This window comes from Tribolium madens, unplaced genomic scaffold, assembly GCF_015345945.1.
Source record: "Tribolium madens isolate multiple individuals breed KSU strain unplaced genomic scaffold, Tmad_KSU_1.1 Scaffold_97;HRSCAF=244;Tcas5.2_LG3a, whole genome shotgun sequence".
Lineage (NCBI taxonomy): Eukaryota > Metazoa > Arthropoda > Insecta > Coleoptera > Tenebrionidae > Tribolium > Tribolium madens.
Genome location: NW_025401069.1, coordinates 11,045,129 through 11,059,978, shown reverse-complemented (window position 1 = coordinate 11,059,978; position 14,850 = coordinate 11,045,129). Strand labels below are relative to the sequence as shown.

Below are 14,850 nucleotides of genomic sequence, written 5' to 3'. Positions count from 1 at the left end.
ACCACTTCGAATTAACATAAACAAATAATTCGCAAAAAAGTTTTGCTGAAATACAGACAAGCCTCGAATAAAAACAGTAGAAATGCGTAATTTTTAACCAAAAACGACTTTATTGGGAATTAAAATACAAAAAATTGCAATCCTTGTTGGGGAGAAAGTCCCTACCGTGTTGGCTACCCTGCCTCTCCTGTCAAATTACATAACCACAAAAACCTTCGTCCTTGCAGTCGATTTTTTGCTTTAAACCCGAAATTGCGTAATAATGGCTGCGAAAAGAATCGCCCAAAGTTCAATCAATTGGGCCCAAATGGCCGAAAGGGTGCCCCCACACCAGAAAGGCCTTTTCCAGCAGTTCAAGTCAAAATCCGACCAATACTTACGCAGGTATTTGACCTTAGCTTGCCCCCATTTTTTCTTATTTTTTTATTGGTTTAGGGTTATGGAGAACCCAGAGAAGGCCCCCGAGATCAACTGGGGTTTCTACAAGTCCCGAGTCCCCGTGGCTGGGATGGTGGATGAGTTCCAGAAGCAGTACTCCGCATTGAAGATTCCCTACCCCCCTGATACCGTCAGCTCGCAAATCGACGCCCAAGAACAGGAGGTGAAGACCGAAATCGAGAAGTTCAAACGTGAGTCTGGTGCTAGGATTTCTGAGTAAGTTTTCAGTGAAAATAGTACTACTTTTTCAATGACTTGTTTTTTTTCCTAGGTATGAGAAACAATTAGCTCATTTGACATCTTTGATTCCGTTTGATCAAATGACTATGGAAGACTTCAGGGATGCCTACCCTGAACAAGCCCTAGATCCCATCAACAGACCCACTTTCTGGCCCCATAGACCTGAAGACCAGCCTGGGCCCAATGATGTACCTTCTGGTCATCATTAAATGGGCTATTAGTTTACCAAATGTAAACAATATTAGAATTCATGCTGATATGATACATGTAACACGTTATTAGAGAAAACAGCTGTATGCTTCTTACAAAATCCTGTGTATTTGTTTTCTTTTTGAATTAAATCATAATAGATATAAATATTTAGTGTGTCCTTTCAAACGATGTTTTAAATGTTTCTTATCGGTTTTTTTTATTATTATGACTTATAAATAATGAGCGAAATACAAGTTTGATGCGTAGGGTAGGCAACCAATTAAACACCATGATTTTTTTTTTCGATTTTCGTAAAAATGAGCAATAGCACAGAAGTATATTTGTTAATGTGTTTCATTAACAACTTTTTTTACAGTTATTTTTCATTTAATTTTGTTATAACACATGAGAGAAATAATTTTTACTCAGAAACGTTATTTTAAATTAGGAAATTAAATTTTTCAATACAGTACTTTCGATTTCGAGTATTTTTTGCGAAATTATGATTTGTGAAGGATCCATGTTTACTTTTAAAAAAACATAATTTTTTAGGATTCTGTCTTGTTTTGTAAGGCGCCAGATTACCTCTTTGATTTGGTGTTGTTATTCTCTTTTTTTGCATGCGCCAATTGTTCTGGTCCAGAAATAAAAAGCCATTTTAGGGTTTTTAAAAACAAGGTATTTTGTTAGTTTTTTGAGGTAATTTTGCATTATTTTGTGAGATTTCAACAGTTTTTTCGTATGCCCAATTTTTGATATTTGGGTGCATAACAATTAGTGCTTTTTAAGAATTTTAGGTCGTTTACTTTTGGGAAAACGGCTAAATTTTTGGTATTCTGCCTTGTATTTAAGACGCCAAATGTCCTGGTCCAGAAGTATCATTTTACATCCTACTTAATATACTATTTATTATTTAAATGCCATTTTACATAATTTATAATTTGTAATAATTGACATTTTTTTACTATTTAATTCTAGTTGGAATAGCGCAATGTAGTGGTAGCGATTACGATTCGTATTTGTTTTCTTTTTGAATTAAATCATAATAGATAAAAATATTTAGTGTGTTCTTTCAAACAATGTTTTAAACATTTCTTATCGTGTTTTTTTTATTATTATTATGCGCGAATTACAAGTTTGTGTTGCGTCAAGTAGGCACCATAAAAAAATTTCGATTTTTGTAAAAATAAGCAATAGTACAGAAGTATTATTAGCAATTTTTATTTATATTTTCAAACACTAACTTTCTTGTTGTTCTTTGTCTTTCAAAAATTGTTCCATAACGGCCTCGTCTCTTTCTTTGGGTAAGAGGAAATGACACACGGGACTTAACAGTTTTTTATCAACTCGAACATCATTTTTGTTGGTCAAGTAACTAATAGTTAGACCAAAAACGAGGGTAATAGTTACCCCAATGAAACAGTGATAGTCATATGATACCCGAAACATAAAAGGTGGTTGAAAGGAGTTCCTAAAAATTGTAATTATTGTCGCAATTTTGTGTTGATAATCTTACTCTGCTTTAGTAGTGTTTTCTAAAATTGATGGAAAGGTTAAATTGGTGATACAATTTTTGGTGGAAAATGGTTTTTGAGGATAAATGATCAACTTTCTGTACTGGTAATACTCTTTGGGGATAACTATGGCTGCGCTCACTAAAATCCCTCCAAGGGCACCATAGAAAGCACCGTTTGAATTGGCTTTTGGGAATAGTACTCCCAAAGTAAACATTCCCATAACCGGTCCTTCAACCATTCCGGTTAGGGTTAAGGCTAAAGGGACAAGTTGTCCCAAATGTTCCACCAAGTAAACCAAAATAATCGAAATAAATCCAGCAATGATTACGATTAGTCGTAAAATATTTGTCAGTTTTTGTTTCGTAATATTCCTTTTTAAAAAGAGAGTAAGAAAGTCCTTGTAAATTACATCAGACATGGCATTTAAACTTGACGATAAAGAACTAAAAACACGATTCATTGTTTTGCGAAAACTTGTTTTTAGTACCTCAAAGCAGCACAAAAAATTGTTCCCATAAAAATCCCTGCAATCCCATTCATGTTCCCAACTATGTCCAAAATGTAGTAAGGAACGATTTGGTCATGTTTCGATATCATTTTACTCATCAATGGGTCGCATTTTGAGTATTTGTCGTAAATTAAAAAACCAATTAATACACAAATTATTAAAACCATAGACATACTAAAGGCCCAATAAACGAGTGACCTACAATTATTGTTATGAGGAGAAAAAACAGACATTACGTATTACCACACACAGGCTTTAAATGTGGATAAACATAGAAATTTTTGCATCCCTGTTTGGGTAAGACTGATGTAATTAATCGTTTGAACGGTTGCTCCTATAACCAGAGTCCAAAAAGTGTTACGTTTTGTTGGATCCAAATCAAAACTAATAAAAATTGTTTTGAGAAAATTCTAAAATTAGGAAAAAATACTCGAGTATGTCTAGTCTTTCTCCTTCAATCGCTGTATTCCAAACTGATAGAAATCCTCCTTGTTTTTGCAGCCCAACAAAATAGATAAACAAAATTGTTGCAAAAATTATAACAAACTGAAGCAAATCGGTCCAAATAACAGCTTTCAAGCCCCCAATCGACGTATAACACACACAAATTCCACACATTACAAACGTTATCATGTGGACATTAATACCGGTGGCTAAATATTCGTTTTTTATGAAAAACGTTACAAAAACATAATTCCTACCTGCCGACAAAGCTAAAGATGGGGTGTAGATCAACAAAGGGCAGAAAAGTGTTTCATCTAAAACATATAAAAATGACGATAATAATTTCGTTTTTCGATCAAACCTTCTCTCCAAATATTCATAAATGGAGACAATCTCTAGATTGAAAAACACAGGCAAGTAAATGTAAACTGTTAGAATTACAACCAAAGTTTTCGAAATGCAAGTCCACAAATAAAAAGCCCCGAATCTGTACACATCTGCTGGTACCSCCAAGATAGTTAATGCAGAAAAATGACTGAAAGCATAAACGACAATGGCAATTTTGTTTTAATCGAATTTTGAGCTACCTCACAGTTACCGATAGTGCGATTACAAAAGGATTATTATTTTTACTTCTCATTATTTCACTAGTGGTTTTTTGTTTTTTGCCAATGCCATAATACATCCCAAGTGCTGCACTGGACGTGATTACAATGATAAGAATGATATAATCGAGTAAAGAAAATGAAAAAGTCGTTTTAGCAACCATTTTCGCTTCACTTCACTTTATCACCTACCTACATAAAGCAATAGTAAAATGCTAAAATGTGTTCTACTATTTAACTAAAAAATATTTAAATTTTGCGATTAAAATAATTATTAGAAAGTGTAATTTTATCGCCTGTTTTTTAAGCAACACTAAAAGTTAATCCGGAATAATTAACAAATAACGACCAGAAAATTTTTTATGAATAAATGAGAGAAAAAAAGCAATACGGTATAGCATTTTTAATGTCGCCCAGTATAATTAATTAGATATTAGAAAAACATTACCTTTTAAAGTATTTGAAACGGATAAAATATAATTTTAGAGTATAAAAATTAACTTGTCGACATTACGGACGATTTCAGTTACAATAGTATATTATTCAACGAGTGAGAAAGTTGTCCATTTCAAGGAAGATGAAATTTACGCTACGAGCCGAGGGCGGGTGTAGTAATTCATCTGAGTGAAAATAGCCATTTCTTACGAGTTTAATACTACAGTAAAACCTCTCAACAACGGACACCGATGGGGAATCTTAAATTGTCCGTTGTGGAGAGGTGTCCCTTGATGAGAGGTATGCAAAATTAATAAAAAAATGTAAATACTTCTTATTTCAAAATATAAAATAAAAGAACAAAGATACAAAAATTGAGGAATTAAAAGCATTAAGTACAAAAAATTAGAGAAAAACATTTTTATTAAAAAATCGTTTATTTTTGTTACTTTAACTAACAAGTTTTTCTTGGGGTTATTCTGTATTCTGCATTTCATTAATGTAAGCATTGAATCTTATATAAAAGTTCATTTATAAAACAGTAAACATTTACTGATAAAATTAAAAAAAAATTATATTACTTATTGAAGTGGGTAAGTAGGTGTTAATGCAACAAACACAATTACATTGCTGGTTGCATTTTTGAAGACCAAATGGAAACTTCATTTTATTCATTTTATTTTATCGTAACCGTGAGATCGGCACCAGTGGCGGAGTGTTTTTGTTCTCCCTCTTTTAGAGTAGACTTTAGTACCTGTTTTAGAGTAAACCTCTCTCTCGGTCTGTCCGTTGTAGGAGGTAAATTTATGGTAAATGGGGAACATTTCACTGTCCGCGTCCGCTAATCAGAGGGTCCGTTCTTGAGAGGATTTTTTACATTATATTCCCAATGTATTAGTTACGTTCCTACAAAAATGTCCGTTATCAAGAGGTGTCCGTTAAGGGAGGTTTTACTGTATACTTTTTTTAACCAAGACTAATGACTCATATGTTTTTCTTTTTATTATTATAATTACTAGATATTATTTAATTTTCTCCACAGTTTAAGATTGATTAACTTCCTGAATTGAAATCGGTTGAGAAAAGAACTAATTTTTAACGTAGAAAAAATATTTCATACTGAAAAATAAATGAGGACTATAACATTGCTAAAAACAAATCAGAAATAAATTTTATGTTTACATTTTGCTACTTCTTGTTTATTAGAATGCTTTTTTATTGTCATTCCAATATTAGGTAGAAAATTTTGACGAACATAAAAAAGAAAACACTTTTATTTCAAATAAATAAATAACAAGTACAAAAAAAAAATTTCATTTTATTCAGGCGGCGTCATAATCAATGTTACTTACCTAACCTCACTTTTTAGAAACATCTTATGGGGATAAAAACTATTTAAAATCATAAAATATACCTTATTAAACAGTAAAATGTGATAAAATAAAAATAATAATGGGTAGCAAACTAAAAAAAAAATGCACCCAAGACTCGAACTTGCAACAATTATGATCTATTTCGCGTGTAATCCGGCAGGTTTTGCTACTCAGATTTCTAACACTAAATTATTGTCGTAAATTTTTTTTCCAAAATAAGTAGGATAAGGAAAGTCGTGTGATGTTCACACCAGAGTTTTTTTACACGGGTTGAGAGCATAGGAGCTATTACGTCTTAGTAATAGATAATAACAAGCTTAATTTGATGTATTCTGAATACACGGATGTCCAAGAACTATGTAATATTGTTCTCCTACACATAGATCTAGATGTCTTTATGGATTTTCCTATTTCCTGGCAATATATACGGGATCGCCTACATTAATAAGTCCAATTTTTGCCACTTCCAAATACGTTCCCAATATAGGTTCGTTTTCAGGTCCGGAGTGTTTCCGATATCTGCAAAAAATATTTGAATATAAATAAGCAAATAAAGCAAACTTTGCTAACGTTTCCAATGTTTTCAAAGGTTGTCTATTAATATCCCTAATTCCGTTTTCAGACGAAATAGTAGTCCGGAGACATCTTGTGCAATCTTTAACATTTCTCATTATAACATTATCACCAACTTTTATCCAATCCCAATTGTCTTCATCATAAGGTTGCAAATCAGGGCCATCAACGATAATATTATGTCTGAAATTTTCAACAGTGACATTCGAATTGTTACCAATTCGTTTATTTAAATCATGAACCGACTGTTGATTGATGACAGTGACACTCGCCAAGTCTGCAAACAAACCCTGAAAATAGACAATTATTAAAATTGATGACTAATCTACAATCGTACTAACAGTCGATTGGTTGCTTAAATTCTTGTAGTAATTGAGAAGTTTGTAATGACTTTTAGTAATGTCGCGTTGTTGATTGGCATCGTTGTAGCCCAGTCTTAAGCGAAAATCGCGCTCGTTTGTGTATCGAGAAAACCAATCAGCAGCCTCATCCCCACAATCGATCGCTTCAATGTATTCGTTGTAGCAACACCTTCAATTTTTTTAATGTAACAACTAATTTCAAACAAACTTGAGGCCTTACTTGACTTTAGTAACGGCGTTGTCTTTTCGGTTGGGTATTTTAACGTAGAGTGTCTTCATTGTGGGGGCATCTATGGCAAAATGATCTTCATCGTGCACCGAAACGTTAATAAGGACCATTTTGGGGTAGATGCGAGCAGTGCGGAATTCATGATCTTTGGCTCCATAAACTATCAACACCCTAAAAAATAATTACATAATGGTGGAATTTTCCGCCTCGCCTCCATCTTGTGATAATTGTTATGTAATATGTTCACCGACCTGTCTCTTAGCTGGAAAAACTTTACGTCCTCTTTGACCTCTCTGAGTCCGACTTTTGTTACTTCGGCCCTTTGTAATTCGACTCGATGTCCGCTTTTAAGTGGATACAAATGAAGTTTTTTCACGCTTCCAATTTGTTCCCAATTCGAGGGTATTTTGACTTGTTTCCATTTCTGGTACAAGTAGGAACTGAAAACGGTAATGGCCGTTACAAGACTTGTAAAAAGGACGGCTTGTGTCACACTGTTAAGACCCATTTTCAGACACTAAAAATTTATATATATTTTTTTTGTTGAATCAAATTTTTGATAGATTAACAAAAAAATGTTAAATTTGTTTCGGGTAATTATCATTATTATTTACTTACAAAAGTGTCATTAAATAACAATTAAGGAATTATTAGAGCTCATCACACTGTGTGCCTCTTGAACAGGTCAAATAATCATAAAACTTATACAAACCTAAAAAATTATCTTGAATTATGTGATAAACTACGAGATAAAAAGTAACCAATTGTAAACTCTTTATTTATAGATAAATAAATGTTTTCTTAATTCTTATTGTTTCCAAGTTGAAAACAAACGCGAGAAAGCTTAAACATGTGACAATGTTTAGGAAAAAACGAGCTACCCTGAATATCTCAGAAACGAAAAAGACTTTGTAAAAACGCAGAAACGGGTTAATTTTGTTTTCGAGGGAAACATTTTTTGACGTAATTTTTAAAGCATTCCTCCTGACAACCACACACAACATTAAAAATTTTAATGGCACTACCCCTTTGTGGCACATTAAATGAAAATTATTTAACACGCTTTTCAAGACTTTACCAAAATGGAATCAGACTATCCTTTGCCGTTTTCTACTTTTACTGATGGTTAAAAAAACACAGGCAAGTAAATGTAAACTGTTAGAATCACAACTAAAGTCTTTGAAATGCAAGTCCACAAATAAAAAGCCCCGAATCTGTACACATCTGCTGGTACCGCCAAGATAGTTAATGCAGAAAAATGACTGAAAGCATAAACGACAATGGCAATTTTGTTTTAATCGAATTTTGAGCTACCTCACTGTTACCGAAAGTGCGATTACAAAAAGATTATTTTTTTACTTCTCATTATTTCACTAGTGGTTTTTTTCTTTTTTGCCAATGCCATAATATATTCCAAGTGCTGCACTGGTCGTGATTACAATGATAAGAATGATATAATCGAGTAAAGAAAATGAAAAAGTCGTTTTAGCAACCATTTTCGCTTCACTTCACTTTATCACCTACCTACATAGAGCAACAGTAAAATGTGTTCTACTATTTAACTAAAAAAATATTTAAATTTTGCTATAAAAATAATCATTAGAAAGTGTAATTTTATCGCCTGTTTTTTAAGCAACACTAAAAGTCAATCCGGAATAATTAACAAATAACTTGACCAGAAAAATTTTTATGGAAAATAAATGAATTTTGAGAGAAAAAAAGCAATACGGTATAGCATTTTTAATGTCGCCTATGTAATATAATTAATTAGATATTAGAGAAATATTACTTTTTAAAGTATTTGGAACGGATAAAATATAGTTTTAGAGTATAAAAATTGTCAACATTACGGACGATTTCAATTACAATAGTACATTATTCAACGAGTAAGAAAGTTGGTCATTTCAAAAAAGATGAAATTTACGATTCGAGCCGAGGGCGGGTGTAGTAATTCATCTGAGTGAAAATAGCCATTTCTTACAAGTTTAATACTATACTTTTTCTAACCAAGCCTAATGACTCTAATATTTTTATATTTTTTTCTTTTTATTATTATAATTAGATACTAGATATTATTTAATTTTCTCCACAGTTTAAGATTGATTAACTTCCTGAATTGAAATCAGTTGAGAGAAGAACTAATTTTTAACGTAATTAGAAAAAATATTTCATATTGAAAAGGAAATGAGGACTATAACATTGCAAAAAACAGATCAGAAATGAATTTTAAGTTTAAATTTTGCTGCTTCTTGTTTATTAGAATGCTTCTTTATTGTCATTCCAATATTTGGTAGAAAATTTTAACAAACATAAAAAAGAAAACACTTTTATTTCAAATAAATAAATAACAAGTACAAACAAAAATGTCATTTTAAGCAGAACGCGTCATGATCGATGTTACTTAGCTAACCTCACTTTTTAGAAACACTTTAAAATATTTTCTTAAGTCGTATGCATACACCTTTTGCACTTCTAAATCACTTTTATTACCGTCTTTTTATCATTTGATTTTCCAACAGACAATTTTGAAATCTGTCAGTTATCACATTTGGAAAGCGCGAAGAAGATTGAATAGATACAATAATAAATTCATGGGGGTAAAAATTATTGAAATATATTAAATATACCTTATTAAACAGTAAAATGTGATAAAATAAAAATAATAATGGGTAGCAAACTAAAAAAAATGCACCCCAGACTCGAACCCGCGACAACTATGATCTATTTCGTGTGTAATCTGGCAGGTGGCACTAATGCAAACGTTAGGTTTGCTACTCAGATTTCCAAGACTAAATTATTATTATATTATCGTAAAGATTTTTTCCAAAATAAGTAGGATAAGGAAAGTCGTGTGATGTTCACACCAGAGTTTTTTTACACGGGTTGAGAGCGTAGGAGCTATCACGTCTTAGTAATAGATAATAACAAGCTTAATTTGATGTATTCTGAATACACGGATGAAATGTATGACCAAAAACTATGTAATCTTGTTCTCCTTCTACACATAGATCTAGACGTCCTTAATTGATTTTCCTATTTCCTGGCAATATATACGTGATCGCCTACATTAATAAGTCCAGTTTTTGCCACTTCCAAATACGTTCCCAATATAGGTCCGTTTTCAGGTCCGGAGTGTTTCCGATATCTGCAAAAATATTTGAATATAAATAAGCAAATAAAGCAAACTTTACTAACGTTTCCAATGTTTTCAAAGGTTGTCTATTAATATCCCTAATTCCGTTTTCAGACGAAATAGTAGTAAGGAGACATCTTGTGCAATCTTTAACATTTCTCATTATAACATTATCACCAACTTTTATCCAATCCCAATTGTCTTCATCATAAGGTTGCAAATCAAGGCCATCAATGATAATATTATGTCTGAAATTTTCAACAGTGACATTCGAATTGTTACCAATTCGTTTATTTAAATCATGAACCGAGTGTTGATTGATGAGAGTGACACTCGCCAAGTCTGCAAACAAACCCTGAAATATGACAATTATTAAAATTGATGTCTAATCTACAATCGTACTAACAGTCGATTTGTTGCTTAAATTCTTGTAGTAATTGAGAAGTTTATAATGACTTTTAGTAATGTCGCGTTGTTGATTCCCATCGTTGTAGCCCAGTCTTAAGCTAAAATCGCGCTCGTTTGTGTATTTAGAAAACCAATCAGCAGCCTCATCCCCACAATCGATCGCTTCAATGTATTCGTTGTACCAACACCTTTTTTTTTAATATAAAACTAATTCCAAACAAACTTGAGGCCTTACTTGACTTTAGTAACGGTGTTGTCTTTTCGGTTGGGTATTTTAACGTAGAGTGTCCTCATTGTGGGGGCATCTATGGCAAAATGATCTTCATCGTGCACCGAAACATCAATAAGGACCATTTTGGGGTAGGTGCGAGCAGTGCGAAATTCATGATCTTTGGTTCCATAAACTATCAACACCCTAAAAAATAATTACATAATGGTGGAATTTTCCGCCTCCATCTTGTGATAACTCTTATTTTTAACCTGTCTCTTAGCTGGAAAAACTTTACGTCTTCTTTGGTCTGTCTGAGTCCGACTTTTGTCACTTCGGCTCTTTGTAATTCGACTCGATGTCCGCTTTTAAGTGGATACAAATGAAGTTTTTTCACGCTTCCGATTCGTTCCCAATTCGAGGGTATTTTGACTTGTTTCCATTTCTGGTACAAGTAGGAACTGAAAACGGTAATGGCCGTTACAAGACTTGTAAAAAGGACGGCTTGTGTCACACTGTTAAGACCCATTGTTAGACACTAAAAAGTTATATATACCTATTTTTTTATTGAATCAAATTTTTGATAAATTACATAAAAATGTTGAACAATTTGATTAGGGTAATTATCATTATTATTTACTTACAAAAGTGTCATTAAATAACAATTAAYGAATTATTAGAGCTCATCACACTGTGTGTGTCACTTGAACAGGTCAAATAATCATAAAACTTGAACAAACCTAAAAAATTGTCTTGAATTATGTGATAAACTACGAGATAAAAAGTYACCAATTGTAAACTCTTTATTTATAGATAAATAAATGTTTTCTTAATTCTTATTGTTTCAAGTCGAAAACAAACGCGAGAAAGCTTAAACATGTGACAATGTTTAGGAAAAAACACCACCTTAAAATTCTCAGAAACTAAAAAGACTTTGTTACTATTATTTAATTTTGTCCATAGTTTAAGATTGAATAACTTTCTCAATTGAAAATGTTTGAGACAAGTAAGTATTAATTTTTTAACGTAATTAGAAAAAATATTTCGCATTGAAAGTCTATAACTTTGCTAAAAACAGATCAGAAATGAATTTTAAGTTGAAATTTTGCTGCCTCTTGTTTATTAGAATGCTTTTTTATTGTCACTCAGTAAATTATTTTGTCATTCCAATATTTGGTAGAAAATTTTGACAAACATAAAAAAAGAAAACACTTTTATTTCAAATAAATAAAAAACAAGTACAAACAAAAGTTATTTGTTATCTCTTTCTGAATTTATTGACACAACTTCTAGGGCTTTTTCGACGGTGTTGTATTCAATAATACCATTACTTTTAGTGTCTTTGGACACTAAAAAATAGCTCACAGGACTTATCAAAGATTTTTCGACCGGAGGGTCATTTTTATTTGTCATGCAGCTAATTATAAAACCAAAAATTATAGTAGTAAGAGCTCCAATTAGAGTATAATAATAGAATGAGATTCGAAAAATTGCTGGAGGTTGAAAGTGGGTTGAGCTATTTCTAAAAAACCAAAATTATTTAAAAAATAAAAAATAAAATTCTAAACTTGCCTGATGTTTAATACGTTTTCAAAAATTGTGGTTTCGTTTAAAAAATCGCACCGTTCTGTTGATAACGGTTTCGGAGGATACTTGATCAACCCTTGAGTCTCAAAATACTTGTTTGGGAAAACCAAAGCCGATATAAGAATCAAACCAAAAATTGCACCATAAAATGCCCCTTTGGCGTTAGCTCTGGGAAAAATCATTCCAAGAGTGAACAAACCCAACAAAGGGCCATTTGTGACCCCACCAAGACCTATAGCCAACTTCAACAACCCTCCCATATGCTCGATCACAAACACCAAAGCCGTACATGCGACTCCAGTTATTACCACAATTATTTTCAAAATATTACTGGCGGTTTTTTGGGTTATTCTTTTATGCATAAACTTGCTGATAAAGTCTTCGTAGATGGTGCCCGCCAAACAGTTCAAAGTGGCTGAAAGTGTGCTAATTTTGGGCTAGAAACGACCGTGAGTTTCAGGAAAGCAAACCTTAAGCCCGCGCTGAAAACTCCGGCTATGAAGAGGCCGGAAAGGCCCGGAATGTTCCGGGCGACGTCCATGACGTAGTAGGGGAGCAGCTGGTCGTTTCGTGTCACTTGTTTCGTGGTAAAAGGGTCGCAATCGGAGTATTTGGCAAACATAATAAAGCCGGTCAAGACACTGAATGTCTTCACAACAGTCATACCAAAACAGTAGTAAGCAACGGATCTAAAATAAAATTAATTAATAAAAAATAAAAATAACAAAAATATCATGCTTACAAGCTTGATTTTTTAAAAGTGGAAACAGCGAGAAATTTTTGGACACAGCTTTGGTTAACGCTGGTATGGCCCATCCAATGAACTGTTAAACCAATCACAATGGCCCAGAAGCTGTCACGTTTGGTGGGGTCCCAATCAAAACTATTTTACGTTTAAATTTTTACCAAACATTTTAAAAACTTACTCAAAAATATCGAGTCTTTGGCCCTCAACTGCCTTATTCCAGACTTGCAGAAACCCACCTGCTGATTTAACACCCAAGATGAAGACAGTGATGATGGCCCCGACGGTTACAGTAAACTGGAGAGTGTCGGTCCAGACGACTGCCTTGAGCCCCCCTATGGTGGTGTAAAAGATGCAAACGGCACAAACAGCAGGGGCTATCAGGTGGACGTCAATCCCAGAAGCTAATTTTTTTATAGTGTAATAATTTTAAAAAATTTTGCTACAAACCAGCTGAAAAGGCTAAAGCGGGGATATAGACCACGATTGGTAGATACAAAAAGACCGAAACTGCGTAAAGAAACGACGCAAATGATCGCGTCTTCTTATCAAAGCGTCTCTCCAAATACTCATAAGTGCTGATAATTTGCAGATTGTAAAAAACTGGTAAGTAGACGTAGATTGTCACTACGCAAAGAATGGCCATTGAGATGCCCCCTAACCAATAGGCGGCTCCATATCGGTAAATATCGGCCGGAAGTGCAAGAAGAGTAATCCCGGAAGTGTGACTGTAAAAAATCTTTATTTTTTATTTTAATTTTTATTTATTTTTTACCTTGCAACTAGGGAAATAGCAATTGGTATAACCCTCATAGTTTTTCCTCCCATGAGGTACTCATTAGCGCTCGATTGCTTACTCCCAAAGCAACCGAAATAAATCCCGATTAAAGCACTTAGGACCAACATGACCGAAAACAGGATATAGTCATACCAGGAAAAACTGACTTTAGACAGTCTGGAAACTGTCTGGATCAGAGTTGTAGTTGTTGAAGATTCCATTCTTGCACTGGGAGATTACAAATGGGGAAATTCACATAAATGGGATCTGAATCAAGGAGATAATACCGGTTTGTTTGATTTTGGGTAAAGAGTTTAAGTCTAATTTAAATATGACTGATAATAATATACTAACAACGTCTTTTTTCCTATTATCATTCAAAAAAATATATATTTGTGTTGACTGGGTGAAGTTTTGTTAAAAAAAGTGTTTCTGTTTGTTTTCATAATTTAAAAAAAAAGGAAAATTTGATTTTGTTGTAATTAGATCTTACACAATTTTATTTAGGGGCATTGAAATTTTTGGAGATTAAAATGATTTATGTTTTATTGTTAAGAAGAATAAATATGTCAAAGTTATGCTTAGCATTTCGACGTCATGACACGCGACTAAAAGGATATTTACTTGAACCAATAAAATTTTAAATTTACCGAAGGAATTAATTTGTGACGTTAATTAGTCAATGTAACGCAAAGGAAGTGTGTTAAAAACGTGATAATTGCATTTAAAGCAAATTTTTCAAAAAAATTACCAATTCTTCTAAAAAAAATTTTTTTTGGATAATATAACCAACCATTCTGATTTAGACCAAACATGTTTGGGTTTATATTGTCTTGTTCTGTTTTTTATATCCTGATTTATCTCGATTTAAGAACCAACGGACCTAAGTGTGCTGTTTTTGAAATTTTTATTTGTAGCAAAAAAGGGTTAAAAAGTTTTCTTGTGTATCTTAATTAAAAGTCGTCATTTTAAATGTACTCATTACGTTTGGTCTTCTCAAAAAAAAAATTAACTGAAAGTGGATTGAAAAATTTTTTTTTAATGTTTGCAGAGAATCTCAAAGCAAGTCATTTAG

At 32.7% G+C, this 14,850-nt stretch overlaps 5 protein-coding genes and 1 long non-coding RNA gene across 10 annotated transcripts; 2 read left to right on the top strand and 4 right to left on the bottom strand.

The window, feature by feature from the left end:
• Positions 1-177: 177 nt before the first annotated feature.
• Positions 178-1,037, top strand: LOC123014510 (ATP synthase subunit d, mitochondrial-like). Its single transcript, XM_044413663.1, has 3 exons — positions 178-384; positions 436-654; positions 710-1,037. Exons 1-3 carry the CDS (start codon positions 263-265, stop codon positions 885-887), a joined length of 519 nt encoding a protein of 172 aa, XP_044269598.1. The 5' UTR covers positions 178-262; the 3' UTR covers positions 888-1,037.
• A 1,056-nt stretch (positions 1,038-2,093) lies between these two features.
• On the bottom strand, positions 2,094-4,119 carry LOC123014698 (sodium-coupled monocarboxylate transporter 2-like). Of its 2 annotated transcripts, XM_044413937.1 has the most exons (7): positions 3,927-4,119; positions 3,597-3,874; positions 3,326-3,548; positions 3,139-3,279; positions 2,875-3,093; positions 2,387-2,830; positions 2,094-2,341 (listed from the first exon to the last, which is right to left on the bottom strand). In XM_044413937.1, exons 1-7 carry the CDS (start codon positions 4,106-4,108, stop codon positions 2,110-2,112), a joined length of 1,719 nt encoding a protein of 572 aa, XP_044269872.1. In that variant the 5' UTR covers positions 4,109-4,119; the 3' UTR covers positions 2,094-2,109. The 2 variants fall into 2 exon arrangements, with proteins under 2 accessions (XP_044269872.1, XP_044269871.1); XM_044413936.1 differs by having other exon boundaries at positions 3,326-3,874.
• Positions 4,120-5,635: 1,516 nt separating this feature from the next.
• On the bottom strand, positions 5,636-7,628 carry LOC123014497 (mitochondrial amidoxime reducing component 2-like). Of its 2 annotated transcripts, none has more exons than XM_044413646.1 (6): positions 7,535-7,628; positions 7,168-7,433; positions 6,908-7,087; positions 6,667-6,856; positions 6,323-6,615; positions 5,636-6,271 (listed from the first exon to the last, which is right to left on the bottom strand). In XM_044413646.1, the coding sequence occupies exons 2-6, from the start codon at positions 7,422-7,424 to the stop codon at positions 6,160-6,162; spliced, it is 1,032 nt and encodes a 343-aa protein (XP_044269581.1). In that variant the 5' UTR covers positions 7,425-7,433; positions 7,535-7,628; the 3' UTR covers positions 5,636-6,159. The 2 variants fall into 2 exon arrangements, with proteins under 2 accessions (XP_044269581.1, XP_044269582.1); XM_044413647.1 differs by having other exon boundaries at positions 7,168-7,356; positions 7,535-7,618.
• Positions 7,629-9,228: 1,600 nt separating this feature from the next.
• On the bottom strand, positions 9,229-11,460 carry LOC123014201 (mitochondrial amidoxime reducing component 2-like). 3 transcript variants are annotated; one of them, XM_044413170.1, is made up of 6 exons: positions 11,310-11,460; positions 10,938-11,126; positions 10,693-10,872; positions 10,456-10,645; positions 10,112-10,404; positions 9,229-10,061 (listed from the first exon to the last, which is right to left on the bottom strand). In XM_044413170.1, exons 1-6 carry the CDS (start codon positions 11,318-11,320, stop codon positions 9,950-9,952), a joined length of 975 nt encoding a protein of 324 aa, XP_044269105.1. In that variant the 5' UTR covers positions 11,321-11,460; the 3' UTR covers positions 9,229-9,949. The 3 variants fall into 3 exon arrangements, with proteins under 3 accessions (XP_044269105.1, XP_044269103.1, XP_044269104.1); XM_044413168.1 differs by having other exon boundaries at positions 10,938-11,203; positions 11,310-11,456; XM_044413169.1 differs by having other exon boundaries at positions 10,938-11,203; positions 11,258-11,410.
• Positions 11,461-11,531: 71 nt separating this feature from the next.
• On the top strand, positions 11,532-14,792 carry LOC123014202. The gene is made up of 3 exons (XR_006413309.1): positions 11,532-11,671; positions 13,221-13,727; positions 13,784-14,792. It is a non-coding gene; the product is annotated as an uncharacterized LOC123014202 (long non-coding RNA).
• Positions 11,862-14,011, bottom strand: LOC123014200 (sodium-coupled monocarboxylate transporter 2-like). Its single transcript, XM_044413167.1, has 7 exons — positions 13,773-14,011; positions 13,448-13,725; positions 13,179-13,401; positions 12,995-13,135; positions 12,723-12,941; positions 12,238-12,678; positions 11,862-12,187 (listed from the first exon to the last, which is right to left on the bottom strand). The coding sequence occupies exons 1-7, from the start codon at positions 13,994-13,996 to the stop codon at positions 11,917-11,919; spliced, it is 1,797 nt and encodes a 598-aa protein (XP_044269102.1). The 5' UTR covers positions 13,997-14,011; the 3' UTR covers positions 11,862-11,916.
• Positions 14,793-14,850: the final 58 nt, after the last annotated feature.